The sequence below is a fragment of the Gekko japonicus genome, unplaced genomic scaffold (genome assembly GCF_001447785.1).
Source record: "Gekko japonicus isolate JY-2015 unplaced genomic scaffold, Gekko_japonicus_V1.1 scaffold425, whole genome shotgun sequence".
NCBI classification, from domain to species: Eukaryota; Metazoa; Chordata; class Lepidosauria; order Squamata; family Gekkonidae; genus Gekko; species Gekko japonicus.
Window position 1 is genome coordinate 74618 of NW_015176464.1, and position 19657 is coordinate 94274.

At 41.6% G+C, this 19657-nt stretch overlaps 1 protein-coding gene across 1 annotated transcript in view; it reads left to right on the plus strand.

The window, feature by feature from the left end:
* Positions 1-19657, plus strand: part of CUL4B (cullin 4B) — a 43692-nt gene that overhangs the window by 13558 nt on the left and 10477 nt on the right. Inside the window, exons 4-12 of the mRNA XM_015427073.1 lie at positions 3519-3622; positions 4955-5024; positions 6042-6115; positions 7343-7505; positions 7596-7685; positions 7928-8010; positions 8587-8654; positions 11378-11496; positions 16546-16738. Coding sequence (XP_015282559.1) covers positions 3519-3622; positions 4955-5024; positions 6042-6115; positions 7343-7505; positions 7596-7685; positions 7928-8010; positions 8587-8654; positions 11378-11496; positions 16546-16738 — 964 coding nt within the window. The remainder of the gene's footprint in view (positions 1-3518; positions 3623-4954; positions 5025-6041; positions 6116-7342; positions 7506-7595; positions 7686-7927; positions 8011-8586; positions 8655-11377; positions 11497-16545; positions 16739-19657) is intronic.

A 19657-nucleotide genomic window follows, 5' to 3' on the forward strand; every position in this document is an offset into this window, starting at 1 on the left:
CTCCCTGGGCCTAGTAGGCCTCTGGTGGCACAGCCCAGATCATGACACCCCCATATCCTGACGTCAGCGAGGCGGTGGGTTAACACTTCATGGTCAACCATATTGAATGCCGCTGATAGATCAACAAGAATCAGCGCTGATCCGCCTTGATACAGATGTCTCCGAAGGTCATCCACAAGGGTGACCAGCACCGTCTCAGTCCCGTGAGCAGGGCAAAAGCCGGACTGGAAGGGATCCAGGATCTTAGCCTCATCCAGGAAAACCTGAAGCTGTGATGCCACTGCTCTCTCTACCACCTTACCCAGGAATGGTAGATTAGACACTGGGCGGTAGTTATTAAGGGCCATCTGATCCAACGAAGTTTTTTTAAGGAGAGAGTGAACTACCACCTCCTTCAATCCCCCTGGGAAAGTTCCCGTTGAGAGGAACAAGTTGATAATCTCCCTTAGGGGAGTCTGCACCTCATCGCCGCAGGCTTTAACTAGCCACGATGGGCAGGGGTCCAGGAGGCATGTAGTAGGCCTCACAGCTACCAGGATCCTGTCAACTTCGTCCTGGGAGAGCAGACTAAAGTGGTCCAAAACTGGACCTGAAGATGACCAATGGGCTTCCAGTTCGTTTAGCTCCAAGGTATACCATGGAGCTAGTTTGGTATGAGGGCGAAGAGGGCGCTGGGGAGCGACCTTGTCAATGGCTTCGGAAAGACGGGAGTACCAGTCTTCCACTAGCACATCCAATGAGCCACCAGAGGGAATCGGATCCCACAGAGCTTCCTGGAACGTATTAAGGTCCATTTGACTCCGCAGGCAGGCATAAATTTGCTCACCGCCTAAACAGATAGGATTAGGGATACCCAGCTGAGCCTTCAGGGCAAGGTAGTGTGGCCATGGAACTGCATCAGCAGTAATCCAGTCAACCATAATCCCCAACACAAAGATAAAATCCAGCGTGTGGCCTGCTTTATGTGTGGGGGTCGAAACAAACTGGGAGAGTCCCAGCGCCTCCATGGATGACACTAGGTCCATGGCCTGAGAGGAGGCTGCATCATCTGCATGGACATTGAAGTCTCCCAGGACTAAAAGCTTGGGGTACTCCAAGGCCCAGCTAGATACAGCCTCCCAATAGGTCTGGCAGGACATTTGCCAGTGCGTTCAGTGGACGGTACACCAGCCAAATGGCCAAACTCTCCTCGGCCTCTGACACCAGGCCAACACATTCAGTGCTGGCAGTCTTTACCTCAGGGAGTGGCCTGAAGGAGAAAGCGTCCCGGATGAGTAACACCATGCCCCCGCTCATCAGTCCGGGACTGGTGGAAGACTGAGAAACGGGGGGGGAGTTGGTTCAGGACGACCGTTTCACCCTCCCTCACCCAGGTCTCAATCACACAAGCCAGGTCGACTGCTGTTTCTACCAGATAACTCTGGAGAACAGGGGTCTATTATTAATAGACCTGGCATTGCACAACACCAGTATCTGAGAAGGGTACATCATCCTATCCCTACAGCCAGCATCTCTTAGGGTGAAGGTTGGAAGGAGATTATTATCTCTATATTGCAGTTGGGGCAGTTGAGATTGATAAGTAGTGAATGAGGTGAAAATTGAATTTAGGTGCTTTGTGGCTGATCTGCTTAGCTACTGTACTGAACCACCTCTGTAGCTTGTAGCTGTCATACAGGAGTAAAATGCTGCCCAGAGCACTTTTTGGCCCAAACAAGCAAGTAAATTGTGCTAGAACTATAATCTTCAGGAAATCCATGCTAAGCAAAGTTAAGGCATAGAGTAGGGGTGGAAGTACCAGCATTCTTAATCTGAATATTGCTCATTTCCTAGTCTTGGGATCTTTTTGGTATTCTGCGTTTCCACATGCTTCATGTTGATATTACCATAGGGTTAGTAAATGCTTCTCTCAGCTTTTGTGCCCAGTGAAGGGGAGGGGCTGCAGGCTGTTCTAATCCTTGTTCTTTAACTTATCTGAATCAGTACAAAATACAGTAGTTGTGGTATCCTATTTAAATGTATAGCATTGAACAGATGAGCTTAGCAGATGGTAGCCAAATACCACAAGTGATTTGAAACAGCATCTGCTGTTAAAGAGGCTGCATTTGCTTTCTGAAGTGCCCAGTTTGCAGGACATCATGAAAGGACTTGGGAGCAATGCTGAGTGAGTATGCCTCCTGGATACATTTGGAACTATTCTTAGTCTTGATTGGATAGGGCAGACCCCTTTGGGAAAAACATTGAGCTCTAAGGGAGTCTATATTCAAGGAGGCTCACACCTTCAGCCAGTGTCAGCTCTTCCTGGGACTCTGTAGGAGAAGCTCCGAGCAATTGCATTCTGCTGATTGTAGCTTCACAGTGAGAATATAGCCGATGGATGCAAATTCCCAGAATCTTTCTTGTGTCCACGTATAATAAGATCTCTGCGCCAGGGGATGGATCAACTAATTGAAGACCATCACATGTGACAGAGTAATGCCTGCTAACTGAGCTGGGTTGGAAAAGCTGTTGCTAAAGGAAGGATTATACATCTGGCATCTTTCCACCCTCCATGTTTTCTTCTTCCTGCCGTACCCATGCAGAACTTGTGCTAGACCAATATGCATTATTTCCAGAGGATGACAGTATCATTAGAAATATTTTTCTGGTGTCCTAGTTAAGTCGCTTTGAGTTATTGAGAAAGCCGTCTCGCCCTCATAAACTATGTCCCCTGCAGCTGAGAAGGTGAATGAAGCAAATGCTGGCAGGAGAACATTAGTGAATTTGTTCGAATGTTGTGGCTCTTTGAATGCAACTCTCCTTGAACAAAAAGGAATACAGTCTTGGAAACCATACTCTTTGGCTATAGAAAACAAACCATGTGTGTTTCTTCAAGCAAGCCTATATGATCATTCATTTTCATAGCTGGTAATGTGCTTAGAATCTTCAAAATTATCCCCAGGGACAATTTAATAGTTAGAAATAGTGTTGTTCACTACTGCCTTGTGTTGGGTCTGTGAGTATTTTTAGAGGTGATGATGTAAAAGCTTAATATTAAATTAAAAATGCTAGCTGTTGCCCTGATCTGGATAGCCCAGGCAAGCCCAATCTCATCAGATCTCAGAAGCTAAGCAGGGCCAGCCCTGGCAAGTAGTTGGAGGGGGACCAACAAATACCAGAGGTGGGATGCAGAGGCAGGCTAATCAAGCTACCTCTCTGAAAAACGCCCAACCTCCCAGTAGGGGTGGCCAGAAGTCAACCATTACTTCCAGGCAAGCACACACAAATATATTTGAAAAATGCTAGCTCTTCTAACATCCGACAGGCCCAGGTATTCCAGAAATATCTAGGAAGAAATCTTTTAGATGTTTGTTCTTCTTTAAAATATCATATAAATAAGTAGATTTATATTAGAGATGGGATTCCAAAATCTCACATATGGATTAAAGCTAGTTATGTTGTGTGCATTTTTTATATATGGACTCCCCCCGCCCCCGCCGCCCTGAATCTATGTCTCTGATTTTCTTTTTGTTCTTTTTTAGGCTGTTGAAAATCTCTGCTCCTACAAGATTTCTGCAAATTTGTACAAACAATTAAGACAGATTTGTGAAGACCACATCAAAGCACAGATTCATCAGTTCAGAGAATATCCTTTTGTTTAGTAAATCATTAATGTGACAGAAACAAATTTTACCTGCTTGTCTCTAGCTTTGGAATCCTGTAAACAGCATTTTGATAATATAATAGATTAAGAAGCAGCCAGAATCATTATTTGTGCCAAGACTGTGTAATGAAGCTGTGGCTGTTTGTAAAGTGATAGTGCAAAGCCAAATGATTGTATGCCAGTTTGGAAGGAAGTAGTACAGACGTTTGAACAGGAGTTACTGACAGAAGGAATGAAAATATTAATTTATAACTAACATAGAGTGTTTTAACAAGATAAATATTTTATGTTCAGTGGTGATGAGCTAATTTATGTACAACCCTGTAATTAAAAAGGAGGTTCTAATCATAACTAAGCTTTTATATTCCCCCAGGAATGTCTCACTCCATATCCACTGCAGAATTTGACATCTTCTGTGTTCATGCTTAAATTTTAGGGGTTGGGAGCAATGTTCCCTCTAAGCTGTGGAGTCTTGTGAGCAAAAATTCTACTTTGTGAGCTGCTGGCATTAAAGTTGTGAGCAAGCGATTTGGCTGCTGCATAAATCAGTTTGCTCTGAAGCCATCCTCCCTGAGCCAAGACAAAAATGTGTGAGCCGGAGGCTAAAAAACTGTGAGCTAGCTCACACTAACTCAGCTTAGAGGGAACACTGGTTGGGAGTTCTTATTGTGGGGGATGGTGTGGAATAAGAAGTCAAGTATTCATTTGGGTCTTTATGCTATCTAAAGAATCTCTTGATCAGTTGCTGTTCTTCTAATGGCTACAATCTAGAGATATGTGCATGCCACGTTTTTTCTTCCCTTGCTCTGAGTTGTTCCTTTATCAGTCCCTCAGAGTTTTTGTTTGCTTTTTTTAAGCACAAGGGGGGCAGTTTGATGTCTAAAGCTTTTGAAAGGAAAATGACAGGAAAATCTTGAGTGTGTGCAAGACTCTGTGCACACTTGTGACATCACCAGATGGCAGAATAAGTTGTGGATGTTGATACTGAACTTGGTCATCTGACTTGGAAGGCTGGTTTCTTATTTGGCTGTACTTCAGTCAATTTCAACAAAGCTGCACCACAGTAAATGTTTGATAAACACTGTCCCCTCTTATATTAGCTATCAGTTCTGGTATCTGTGCTTTTAGCTGACTTTAGGTGGACATTTGTGCTTAGGGGCCATATCCAAAATTAAAACATACAAACAGTTTAAAATTTAGCTTGGATTTTAGAGTTATTTTTTCAAAATTAATAAAGGTGTAGAACTTTGGTGTCATTAGCCTTTTGGTTTTACACATCATAATTTGTTAGGACATTCTTAACTGCTTCCTCATGGATTCGTTGGACAGTGTTCTTTTTCTCAAGAAAATAGACAAATGTTGGCAAGACCATTGCAGACAGATGGTAAGGTTTGTTTTCAGTTGAAAGACTACTTATGTAAGCTTGCTCCAAGGGCCACTGCCTGCAGCTCCCTAAAAACTTGCCTGGAATGTCTAGGATCCTTAAACAACTTTTCAGGGAGTGCAGGTAGATGTGGGGAGGGAGGACTGGTAATGTGCACAGTGCACCTGTGAATACAAATGCTTTCTGCTTGTGCAGCAGGATCTTTGGATCTGACCCTGTGTGTGTGTGTCTACATTGCTTGCAAATAAGTCTTGTAAATAACCCTCAATCTGATATTCACACAAACATAACCTTTTTGCTAGTTGTGAGGTCAGAAATAGTTAATGGCATTTAGAACATAATTTTTGTCTTTTTGCTTTTCTGTATTCTGACAATGTTGTCTGATTTGCACCTCCTGAAGGCTATTCTTGTATTTTACGCTTAGCTCATTGTGTTGTATCATTAAATGATACACTTCAGTAATCTAGTTAAGATATCCCTCCTTATATGCAGTTTATTTCTTAGAAGTAGAAATATCCATCACCAAGCCTTGGGTTGCATAACAACAATATAAAGTGCTACACAATATAAACCCATCAAGATACTGCATATAAAATGAACCCCCTGCAGTTAAAACTATATTTAATTAATGTTAGCCAAAAGGTGAAATGCTTTTGGAGGTACTCTGGCTCAGATTTTGGGAGAATGGAGTTTCATACTAGCAGTCACCAGTGAGATGATTTGTTTTGCAAGTTGAAACTTGAGATATAGAAAGGCCGATAAAGGGAAATGCACTCTATTAATCATAAAGGAATGTAAGGGGGAAGGTGGTTGCTAAGGTCTACTAGGATGTCAGACTTTACAGCTGTGCTGTTGTAAGCAGGCACATTTGAATGTATGTCTCATTGAAACAGCATTTCCTTCCCAGTAAAACATGTTTAGGATTAGAGCTCAAAATAAACTTTTATGTGCCTACATGTGATAGACATAGTGCTTAATTTGTTGCAGAGCTGATGGCTTGTTTCTTTCCCATTACAGATAATGATTAGAAGTATCTTTTTGTTCCTGGATCGAACCTACGTACTTCAAAATTCAATGCTGCCATCAATTTGGTGAGAATGGAAAAAATAGTATTTATATTTTTTAGACTTCCAAATACTCTGTCAAATATAGATTAGCAGTTTTTCTTCACTTCTATCTTGACTGACGGATGCAAATTCTCTGTGAACTGAGAAACTTTCTTGCATGATTAGTTTGTGTATGCTGATTTTAGGCTACATAACAGTTAAAAGATCAAGTAGTGTCCAGTATTAATTCATGCCCAGTAATGCATATTGGGAATCAACAGGGCCTCCTGTGCTAATTCAGTAGTTTTCAGAGTTTTCAAATACTAATTTAGGCTGAGATACTTTAAAATTTCTCTAAGCTTGTCTTCTGTTTGAAAGAATACCCAGTATTTAGTATTTACTAACATTTCCATCCATGTAACTGTTCATAATTCATATGCATAAATGTACCCATGAGTGTTACTGTGTGGATATAAATCTCAGATTTTATAACTCACAACTAATGTGGTGCCCTTGAGTGTTCTAACATATATGTTTGCTATGTACATCTGCTTAGTCCATATGAAATCTGACAAGATCTTGTATAAGTGACAGTTACTGACAACCTGGTCAGACATGAAGAATTTCTGAGCTCTGTATGTGAGGTGTGAATATCATTATTTATTCATTTATTATATTAGACTTCTAGCCCGCCATCCCCTGATTTGCAAGGCTCGGGGTGGGTAACAACATGTTAAAATAATGTCATAGTTACTAAAACAATTTCATAAACAATCAAGATAAGATCAGAGGGTGACACAGGCACTAATACAGTTTATCTAGGTGAGGTTGTGCAAGCTGTGTGTTTGTAAAAAGCTAGAACACCATGCAGTTAGTAGCGGAGGGGGAGACACTGGGGGAGGCCAAATTTGATGGGAACTTCACTGCCTCAACCATATGCCTGGCAGAACGTTTCTGTTTTGCATGCTTGCCCATATTTACCCTTTTCTTTCTGGATACAATTCAGAGCCAAATAGCAGAGGGCCAGATGAAAATAGTATTCCTCTAAGTCAAACATTACTTTGGTAGATGGTTCATGCCATGGGTACCTGAAGAACTATGACTCACTCCCACGTGCAGTATTCAGAAAATAATGTCCAACCAGGTCCTAAGGCTTCTACTTAGGTGGCTAGCACTTGGAACAAAATGAACATGGTTTCTGGTATAATTCAAATGATGCTCATGGACTCTGCTTCATTTTGGTGTGTTTAAAAATTTCTGCTTTTTCTTCAGGGATATGGGGCTAGAGTTGTTCAGGACTCATATAATTAGTGATCAAAAAGTTCAAAACAAGACCATTGATGGCATTCTTCTGTTGATTGAGAGAGAGAGAAATGGCGAGGCTATTGACAGGAGTTTGCTCCGCAGCCTTCTAAGCATGCTTTCAGATTTGCAGGTGAGTAAGGCACAGTTCATTGTTTAATCCTGTATCAGAGTAGCTATAGGAGCCTCTTTCAAAACAATTGACTTCTGTTTGTCCCCCCAGATCTATCAGGATTCTTTTGAACATAGATTTTTGGAAGAGACTAATCGGCTGTATGCAGCAGAAGGACAGAGGCTAATGCAAGAAAGAGAGGTATTTTGTTGCCCTGTTGCTTATGGTAGCTATGAGATTCTTTACCTTATAATTTTCAAGGGTGAAATGGTACCTCCCATGACATTTTCTGTCTCCTCGAGAATGGCTTACAGGAAGCATAGTATCAGTGGTATGACTTGCATGTCCAGATTTGTTTCTCAAGAAAGCTATGTCATAGGCAGCTGGTGGATAGTTCCACTGCCCTTGTTTAACTTTTCTATGTAATTTACCCAATCTGGCAGGTTCCAGAGTATCTTCATCACGTCAACAAACGTTTGGAGGAAGAGCAAGACAGGATTATCACATACTTGGATCAAAGCACCCAGTAAGTATGCGGTAACCTTGGGTGTAAATCCCAATCATTGCTTTATGCTGGTGTGTGGGGTTGTGTACTAAATGTGGAAAACCAAGCAAGCTATAATTCCATCATTTGCTACCCTTGTCTCTTCCTTTGCTATCTCACCCATGGCAATTGAGAAGGTAAAATTTTCAAGACATGACCTTGTCTCTCCATTCCCACCCCTTGCTTCCCCTAAGCTGTAAGTGCCCACATATGTCAATGGTGTTAATAGTAAATTAATTGTATTTAGCTCAAAAATTGTGCTTAAAAATAACAGTACTTCTTATCTATAGAGAAGAGTTAAAATGCTTTATTTCAAGGCACGAAAAGAGCCACAATGTTGCACATATTCATTTGTCAGCTCGTTCTTGATCTGCCCTTTCAAGAAGGGGGGAACACACAAACTGAGTCATGCTTTTAAAAAAAATGATGTAAACCATGACACTGTTCCAATAGTTAGGATGTTACTGTGTGAAGCATAGCTACTCCTAGTGTTCCAATTGGTTTGAAAATGGTTAATGGTGAGCCAAAGAAATGTAATTCTAAACATTTTTCCTATAGGAAACCACTAATTGCTACTGTAGAAAAACAGCTACTAGGTGAACATTTAACAGCCATTCTACAGAAAGGTAATCTATCTTTCTTTATAGAAATCTTTCTGTTTACTGCTTCTTCGGGGCTTTCAGTTCCTGTGCTGAAAGGAAATGACACGGTCAGGTGCTGCTTCTTTCTAACACCCTTTGCTACCCAGTTCATGAAATAGCACTGAATGGTTATCAGGAGAGGGCCACAAGTCCCATTCTCCCTTCTTGAGGTAAGGAGTCACAGCAGTGTCTTCAGATTTTTTTTTTTTGAGTAAAGATGAATGATGCTAAAAGAAAAGCAAATATGGATAAGAGCTTACATGTAATGATAATGTAACATGTACAGTAAACGCTTTGTTGTCCAGCACTTGAATATCCAGAAAAGTTACTTAACTAGCATTGCTCAGAGGGCAAGCTTCCTCCCCCACTGCCACCATCCACACTTCTGTGGGCTCCCACCTTTCATGCTGGGCAGGGCTTTTCACAGCCTGCACTGTCAGCTGACATCATCTTTAGATACCTCCTTCCGACTCAGTCTGCCTCAAGTTGTCTGGAGTGAGCTCTTTTGGAGGCCACTTGGCAGGTGATCCATTTGTCTGCTTGCCGTGTAGGGTGTCTCTGTGGCTGAGGGGAGAGGAGAAGAGTCCTACCAGGTGTGGGGGCTGTTGCCATGGCATTCCCAAGGGGATGGGAATTTCTTTCAGGTGGTGGTGGAACAGGAAAGTAAGCTTGAATATATGGCACATTTGATTAACTGGCAACCTCCATTCTTCACTAGTGCTGGATAACAAAGCTTACACAGTGCTGTTTTGTGATAAAGTGGTTTCCAAGCCTTTGGGGGGCAGGTGGAGCAGATAAGCTGCTGTGTTCTGCAAGGAGTAGATGCTTCCCTGCCTTATACCGGGCAATAAATCACACTTTGTGATCATAAGATAATGTGCTGTTCAAAGCAACATGGTGAAACCTGTGTAAACCTTGTGCCCCTGCTAAAGGAATATTAGTGTAAGATTACCTGAATACATTAAGTAACCACGTGTTAAGGGAGTGGGTGAAGGATGATACAGATGAAAAAGTACTACCAGTGAAGAATGATACCAATGTAGTCTCTTCAGGAATTATACCAATGTTGTAACAAAGTCTGTTGGGAGGAAAGGAGTTTTTTAATTCTCTAAAGTCATTAGGAACACACACCACTATTTAAAAAAATGTGGGATCTGAGAGAACTTATGGGGGGGGGGGGAATGTGTCGCATGACCACTCTCCCTCTTGTGTTTCCTCTTTGGTGCCACTTTTCCACCCACCTACCTACTTACAAACAACAAATACAATACCTTTATTGGCATAAAATATCAAATACACATGCAGCATAGAGCCTCAAGATAGGCTGGAGGGGTATCACATTCCGAATTGCCTTAATATGAGCCTCTCCTCCTAGATACCTCATAAAAGAAATTTGCTAAGGGTTCCAGAATTTCTATATTATGCGAAGACAATAAAGAACTAATTTTATGCTCATCAGATTGGCCCAAAAGGGGGTCCAACACAGGTTCAATATAAACAACACGGATGTCACAGTGGAATTTACAGTACAATAGCACATGTCCAATGGATTCGATTTTCCCCATCCCACAGGGGCACAATCTATCTTTATAGGGAATTTTGTTGAACCTTCCCGATAGAACAGCTGAGGGAAGGACGTCGAACCGTGGTAGCATGAAAGCCCTACGAAGATGGGGCTGAATCAGTCTTGCCAGGTATCCTGAGGAAATATGGCTAAAAGAAAGCTCCTCCACCCTCATCCGTCTCCCCCCTTCCCCCATTGTGCTGTCATGGTGACAATTGAGGCACGAAATTCTCAGCAGTGTTGGTTGTAGGTTGCCTAACAAGCCACAAAATGGTTGCAGAGATCTCACAGTGTAGTCTCATGAGGTCTCAGTGGTACAGTTTTTTGTATACATGTTTCATATTTTTCTGTAAATCTGGAGCTTCCCCAAGGCTTGTAGGTGGGGGAAAAAACCCTGTCTGCCCCTGACCCCTTTGATTTTTTTGATCTGCACCCTGTGGCCCCATTCAGAATTAACTGTGCAATGATATTTCACATTTAAAAGTGTGTTGGGAAAGATGAATGCATTGACATTGGTCTGTCTGACTGTGCAGAATGGGAACAAGGAGCCTGAACATCATAACAGCTGCATGTAAATTGTGGAATACTGTCACTAAGTGGATGTTTCCCTTTGAAATCAGAGCATTTTATTTTTAAAAAGAGGGCACAGTGTGACCCTCACAGTTTCAGATATTGCCAGGGATCAAAGATCTTGTTTAGGATTGTCTTTGGGCTTGTGTGCACACAGCTAACTTTATGAAAACATGTTTTAGGAATTCAAATTCTACAGTGTCCAGTTTTCACTAAATATTTGGAAGCCTGAGTGAGAAGTTAAATAAATCTTTCATTAAATCTGCAAAGAAGGGTCAGCTGAAACTTCTGCTTTCTATTTGTTCTCTTGTAATTATGCATTTAGTTCCTTCCATATTCTGATTCATACTGTTTTTCAACAGCCTTTGTCCATAAAAGAAACAACAGAAACAGTGTACATTTGCCATTTTTCCCCTTTGTTTTGTTCTAGCAAACTTCTTGTAGCCAAACCAGTAATGGGAAGAAATGGTCTGTTGCGTTATGAACTGAGCAGAAATTTAACATTTGTTTTTGTTGAACAAATGTGTATTGATTTGGAACAACTGTAATGTGCTTTAATATTGAACACTTGCAGGTTTAAACCATCTCCTGGATGAAAACCGAATTCAAGATTTGTCTCTACTGTATCAGCTGTTCAGTAGGGTGAAAGGTGGCGTGCAAGTTCTCTTGCAGCACTGGATCGAATATATAAAGGTACAGACATGGGACTAACTTCTTTCTGTCAGCTTAGGAGCAGGTCCTACATTTATTGGAGTGAGGAAAGACTCTTGTATAATATTATTAATAGGCTTATTGCTAAAAAACAAAGGCCAAAGAAAATATTCCTATATACAAATCATGGGATCAAGGAGTGGACAGAATAGTCTAATATGGACTGTGCCAAGTTTTCATCAGTATATTAAAAACTATATTAAATCAATTGTATTTTCGCTCTTGAAGTAACTTTTTCATCATCCAGCTGAGGATATCTGCCTGCAAAACTTGAGGAGGTATTTGGGGCTGCAGTGGGAGTGGAGGACGCAAGAAAGTTGGAAGTAGTTTCATCCGTAGAAACGCTAAGCTGCATTCGAACCTTAACTTTGTAACGTGGTGTCTATCTACACAAATCTGATACTGTTTCACATATTTATAGTTCTGTTTTGTATTTTCACTACTTTTCATAAAGAGAATAATGTTTTAAAAATGATCTCAACAATTTCTGCATCCGTTTGACTAAGTCTGCTTTGGTACGAGAAACAGATCAAAGACTGAGTCCAGTGGCATCTTTAAGACAAAGTTTTATTCTGGGTATAAGCTTTTGCGTGCATGCTAGCTTCTTTGAAAAAAAAAAGCTTTGTTGGCATCACTGGACTCAAACTTTGTTCTGTGGCTTCAAACCAACGTTGCTGCCCACCTGAACTTATCCTGGTACTAGAAAGGGTTTGAAGTGAACAGCACGTGCTTGTTATGCCTTGATACCAAGAGGCGGGATTTGCTTGTGTCATTAGTCTGATACACAGAATAAGATGTGGGATGAGTGGTATGGGAAGTATGTGGTATGGTGAATGTTGCCATGAGTTGTTGTTTTTGTTTGTTTTAGGGAGCTGGGCATGTTTTAAGGCAATTGTGCATCGTTTTAACTGAAAGTCAGGAGGCAACACTTATAAAATTATATACCCATCCAGGTGATGTCTTGTAACCCAACAGACTTGTGTGAATCAGCTCTGCATTGTACATTCAGAGCAGCTTGGGCAGTTCATGGGTCAAGACTTTTACTGCTTTTTATTGTTTGGGCCACCAGTATGAATCCTGTTGTAATCTTTGCCCAATGGAATGCTGTACCTGTTAACTAGGAAAGGAACTTTCCCTGCATACGAGGTACAGGAATGGAAAGATTTCTGCCCGAGTCTCAGAAACTGCTTCGTGTCTGAGTAAATAATACTGGACTTGTGGAACAGATAGTCCGACTTTCTTTAAGTCATCTTTGCATGTTCATATGCACTTGTATATTTCACAAGTGTGCTGACATACAGTCAAAAATGTGTGGGATACCAGGTAAAATTACTCTGGAGCTTTTAATTCTCTTGGAAACTTTGAGTTGTCAAGGATCCTGTTGAGTCACAAGATGCCAATCCAATCCAATCTTTATTAAAACGGTCATAGACCAGCACAAGTCACAGTTCTCGTAGATCACAATAAAATACAGATATAATACAGTGGGTAAACAATAATTAAATAAATGAATAAGTATAATGCAAAGCTGCCGCACAAAACTTCACACTAAGAGCTGAAACCTGTGAGTTTTCATCTATAAGTAACATCCTGGCATGTACCGAATGTCACCCCTCAGTACTGAATCTGAATGACCAAGATGTCTGCTAAGCAAAGGAAGAATAAACTTAGAGCAAATCTCTTAATGAAAAGGGCAGTGAACTATACATCTTCTATAGTTTCAATCTCCCCTGAACTACAGGAGCAAAACCTATCTGACATGGGAGCCTTTTTGGTATCACCCCTCCAGGGCTGCAGAAGGGAGTGCTTGCCATCTGGCAAGGGAAAATGCCTTCTGTTGACTAGGAATCTCCAGTTGGGAGAGATAAGTGGCCAGGCAACTACATATCTAGAGCTCTCTGAGGACAAATAAGTCGGTGACCTCTCTACATCTGACTGCCACTCAGTGTCCAACAGCCTTTGCTTTAAAATTTGTTTTGCCAGGTCATACCCCATATCCAAAGCAAAATGAGGGGAGAAGCCCAGACTCACCAGCTGCCTTTAGCCATGAAGATTGATGACTGTCACAGAGAATCAAGGGAATTAAGCCCTGGGGATTATAGTTTAGCTTTAGCCAAGGGTTAATGGAGGCAAGACACACCCTGGCTTCAACTTTTATCATACCAGTCTCCAGGCACAAATTCGCATTTGAGACACAGCAGGGCATTTGGAAGACTGCTCTCAAAAATTTCGATTGCACTAGCTTCAAAGGTGCAAAGCAGGAAGAAGGTGGCCTGAGCATTGTCCCATATCAAAGCTGAGCTAGTGTTTTGGCCTGGAATAGTTTAAGGGCAGCTGGAATATATTGTCCACCCTTAGTGCGTAAAAATGCCGTTGTGCAGGTGGTTGTAATAACACTGTTAAGTGTATTCTGAGGGGCAAGTGTTTAAGGTGCTACAAGATGCTTGGTTTTGCTACAAGAGAATAAAATGAATTCTAATATAGACTTTCTTTGCTGGAAGGGCTGTGGCTCTTCAGCAGACTTTAGGCATTGTTGGTGAAGCTGCCCTTATGTCCAACAATATTGGTCACAACAAATTTTGGATGAAATCAAACGGATTATATATCACAAACTGCCTCTTACATTGGATGCTGTAATATTAAATTACTGGGATTTTTAGAAGTATACTGAATGAATAAATATGATAATTTCAATTTTGCTCTCAGTTGTTAGAACATTGCTTGCTTACTATTGGAAAGATAAAACAATACCATCAATGCAGCAATGGAGAAAAAAGTTATGGAAATATTTTATTTTAGGAAAGATAGCTGAAAACCCATATATGAACCAAACAACAAAACAGAAAGACACTTTTATTAAAATATGTTATCCTATTGTAGATTATTTGACACAACAAGGAGTCTTACCTGTTAATTTTTTAAAATAGACTTCATTATCAATAAACAGATACAATAACATATAAATCAATTTATGTAACCATTACATTAATAACAGCCATAGTAAGAATACAACATGAAATGAATCAACAGCTGTAAATAGTATAAATAACAATCTGATAAACGATTTTTATTGTATCTAAGATTGAAGCGTAATCAAATGGGGTTCAGTGTGGCCAAGTGCAAAGTGAGGCACATTGGAGCCAAAAATCCTAAATACACATTGATGGGGTCTGAACTGGCAGAAACTGACCAAGAGAGAGATCTTGGAGTCGTAGTAGATAACTCAATGACCGTGTGCAACTGCAGTAAAAAAGGCCAACGCTATGCTGGGGATTATTAGGAAGGGAATTGAAAATAAATCAGCCAGTATCATAATGCCCCTGTATAAATCAGTGGTGCGACCTCATTTGGAATATTGTGTACAGTTCTGGTCACCACACCTCAAAAAGGATATTATAGCATTGGAAAAAGTGCAGAAAAGGGCAACTAGAATGATAAAAGGGTTGGAACACTTTCCCTATGAAGAAAGGTTAAAACGCTTGGGGCTCTTTAGCTTGGAGAAACAACAGCTGAGGGGTGGCATGATCAAGGTTTATAAGATTGTGCATGGGATAGAGCAGGTCGAGAAAGAAGGACTTTTCTCCCTTTCTCACAATACAAGAACTTGTGGGCACTCAATGAAATTGCTGAGCAGTCGAGTTAGAACAGATAAAAGGAAGTACTTCTTCACCCAAAGAATTATTAATACATGGAATTCACTGCCACAGGAGGTGGTGGCGGCTACAAGTATGGACAGCTTCAAGAGGGAATTAGATAAGCATATGGAGCAGAAGTCCATCAGTGGCTATTAGCCACAAGGTATAGATAGGAACTCTCAGTCTGAGGCAAGTGATGCTCTGTATTCTTGGTGCTGGGGGGGCAACACTGGGAGGGCTTCTAGTGTCCTTGCCCCACTGCTGGACCTCCTGATGTCACCTGGTATTTTTGGCCACCGTGTGACAGAGCGTTGGACTGGATGGGCCATTGGCCTGATCCAACATTGGCTTCTCTTATGTTCTTAATCATTTTTGGTAGATAAAAAGGCCAAGAAGGGAAACCAAGTTGAAGTAAAATTAGAATAAGTAGAGCCTAAAGTTCTAGAAAAGATAGCATCAGGAAGTTTATCCATAAGGCAAAATTCACATACTTTCTTTATTCAATCAGAGATGGAGAGATGTGTATTATATTTCCAAGATTTGGCTATAACAAATCTGGCTGCCGCACACAATAAAGCAATAAGTTTTTTGTGTGGAGAAAGAGGAAGAGAATATTTACCAGTTAATAATTACTATAAGACCTTATTATACTTTTGAAAGTGAATTTAAGTTGTTGATATAATTTACTTGGGTTGACGATATTATGGAAACTTACATGTAAGATAATAGAAAGATGTTAGTTAATGTTTTGAAAATAGTTAAAACATTAACACTGTTTTGTATATTATTTACCTCTGTTGAGAGCCTGAAGTGATATATTCGTTGGTATTATTGTTAATTTTGCATAAATAAAAATTAAAAAAATAATAACAGTTTTTTATTTTAGCATAATCTTTTCACAGAATAGAGCCCTCTTACAGATCCATGTGGAAGGTCCTCATTGAGCATATACTTACACATGGCTGCCTAGTGAGGACCATCCAGGGACAAAATGGGTTCTGTTTGAAGAAGCTAATGCTAGAATAAAACAATGTTAATCTAACAAGTAGGGGAGAAGACATGGCTCATTGATAGAGCATGCAGAAGATTCTAGGTTCAGTCTCTGGCTGGCATCTCTAGTTAAATGGATCAGGTACTAAGTGATAAAGAAGACCTTTACCCTGAAACCTTTGAGAGCTGCTGCCAGTCAGATTAAACAATACTGTCCTTGATAGACCAGTGGTCTGACTCAGTATCTGGCAGCTTCACATGTTCATGTGTGTTCAAGTCACAAGGATCCTGTTTACAGTAAAACAAAGTGTAACTGCAGTTCAAGTGACTTCTATGGACTTTCTTCCTTGCACTGGTTTGTCCATGGCAGCCAGCCTCTGTTTGATACGATGTTTTTATTTTACAGGCATTTGGTAGCACCATTGTAATTAATCCAGAAAAAGACAAAACCATGGTCCAAGAACTGCTAGACTTTAAGGATAAAGTTGATCATATCATTGATATTTGTTTTCTGAAGAATGAGAAGTTTGTCAATGCCATGAAAGAAGCCTTTGAAACTTTCATCAACAAAAGACCAAATAAACCTGCTGAGCTCATAGGTATGCTTTTCATTATGCCACAACTTTCATTCTAGGATGTCAGCGAGAACCATTAGTTGTTAGTGAAGAGAATTATGAGACTTGCTAGCTCTGTGTGCTGGTGGTACATTCCCTGTCTGATGAATGCTGATCATACTGCTTTAGGCTTCCATTTTACAACCAACAAGCACCTTAGCATTATGTTTAATAAAACTGAGATAAGTATATGATAGAAAGTATTAAGCTTACCAAATTGCAAACCTTTGACACAAAGGTATGGTCTAAAACTTAATGAATACTTAATCTTATGCTATGATTTCTCAGTCAAAGCAGTGCTGTTGCTTTCACAAGCTGAATGTCAAAATCATGGGCTGTCTTTGGATTTCAAAACATCCACCAGTTGCTGGAGCTTGGGGGGGAAAGCTTTCAGTCACTAATTGGTTTGCAGTAACTAGATCTGTTTTTCCCTGGTGGAACTTCCCTGGTCAATCTCTGTATCACTATCCTTACTGTTCAGGGGTATGTTTGTTTATTTGGTTTACTTAAAATATAAGCTTACAAACAGACATTAATACACAGGGGCCTCGGTGCTAGTTTTTGTTTGTTAGGGAGTCAGCTCCCTAAGAGGCAAGTTACGCTGCAGTGGGGGTGGGTGGGGTGTAGTTGGCTGCTTGCGAGGCCATGTCCATGACGATTCCACCACAGTGTGGCCTCGAGGTGTAGTGTTGAGGCAGGGGTGGCACGACAGGCAGGGCACTTTGGGTAAACAGGAGTGGCCAGTCCTGGGGCAGATGTTGCACATCAGAGGGGGTGAGGAAGGGTGGCGCAGGAGCGCCCATGTTCTTCTCCCGCCCTGCCCCCCTGACAGAGGCCCACGGCGATGACAGGCATATGTAGTTCCTGCAAGGCAGCATGTCCCATGGCTAAGTCCTCCCAAACCTCCCCCCAAAATACTTCAAGTCCACCTTCTGCAGTGGCTCTCCCCATTGGCTCAGGGACCTCCCATGATCCCGTGCTCCCTCAGTGCTACTTGCACAGATGCCTTCCCCCCCTGAGTGCCAGAGACTGCTTCTGCTACCCCCAGGGGCTGTCATTCCACTCTGCGACCTCTAATTCCAGTCCCAGAGCATAGACTGTATTGCAAGGGACTGTCATTCCACTCTAGGGGCTGTCATTCCAGTCCCAGAGTAGTCTGTCTGGGCCCAGAGTCCTTAATGAATCCGTTCCGCATTTTATTAGCAACATTTTTTTATACCGTAATGTATTTCAGCGGGCAATCCTGTTACTCCTGTGAGTACATCCTAGGAGTGGAATCTGGGTCACCCAGGTCCAGCCTCTCGCTCTAACTGCCTCTGGCCCCTCCCCCCTTCACACAGAAGCCAGTGAGGTGAGCAAGGGAACCTGTCTGTGCAGCTGGGTCCCTGCTGTGTATGGCGGATCACTACGACCCCTCAGGAAGCCCACAGGGGGAATGGCGGATGGGGTAGGGAGGGAATGGGGCAGGAAGGGGTGTGGCGTTTCTGTCATGTGGCAGAAACCAAGCAGTAGAGACTCAGTTGTGATATAATGTAGACTTTATTGCACTGGAATCCATGGCAAGGAGTGAGGACTCTGTCCACTTCCACCCTGAGCCACCCACAGCCACACTGGCACCAGGGCTGGCAGCTCAGTTGCTCCAACAAGCATTTTCAGCCCCCACCCTCAGGATTGCTCTGCCCGTTTCCTAGGAGAACTAATAAAACAGAAAAAGCAGTTGACAGTGGAATCCTAAAACTTCCAACACATCCAACAGCAAAAGTATCGATGAAGTATCATTTGGCATAAAAATCCTTTAGCAAGAACAATTTGGCAAGTCATAATGACCAGTAAAAGACACTAAAGCATTATAACAGTAAATATGGTTTTTAACTTTCAGTATTAAGGTGAATAGGCTCTTAAGGAAGGTCAGCTAAAACCTGTGTCAGCAAAAAGGACTGAGTTTTTAAAAATGTTTTAACTTGGTGCTGAAACTTAGGAGATTCAGTGCCAAGTGAATGTACATGGGAGGGAGAGCTATATCTATGACACTAGGGCAGAAACAGCCCCATCTCTTTTGGCCATCCACCATGTCACTCTCAAAATAGGCTGTTACCTAATAGTGAGTCAACTGTCTGCCTGGGTTCACTTTTTCAGACTTCATTTGCTTGGGGATGGGGGCAGAAATCTCTTGTTTACACTGATATCGAACAAGGCAAAACCTTTATTCTAAATGAAGTGTTCATGAACTTTAGAGAAGCCAGCCATTGCTGGGGGTGGGCATTAAACTTAAAGGCATCAATAGGAGATAAAATCAGAAATGGCCACCTTTTGGCAAGGGATGAATATCAAATAGGGAAATCTCATTTCAAGATAAGGTTGCCAGGTCCCCCTTCGGCACCTACAGGGGGGTGAGGTTGCCAGATCCAGATTGGGAAACTCCTGGAGATTTGGGGGAGGAGTCTGGGGAAGACAGGGACCTCAGTGGGGTATGATGCCACAGAGTCCACCCTCCAAAGCATCCATTTTCTCCAGGAGAACTGATCTCTTTAATCTGGAGATGAGCTGTAATTCCAGAGGATCCCCAAGTCCCACCTGAAGGCTGGCATTCCTATTTCAAGATGTGTTTAGGAATGATATTATCACAATTAAAACATATAGATCAGTTAACCTTGCACATGACTACTAACAGATCCCTTTTATCTGGCTTCAGTTCAGTTTCTCCAGGGGGCTTGACACCCTTGGCTTAATTTGAAATGGAATTGGGGCCAGGCTTCTGTCAGACCTAATAAAGACTTCAGCTGTACTTGGTAAGCAAATAGGCAGGCTGGACAGAGAAATATTTCGGTGTGTTCCTGTGATCTGAGTATTAGGTTCAGTGTGTTTCTTTTCTGCAGAGATGTTCAGATTGTCAAAGCCAGAGAT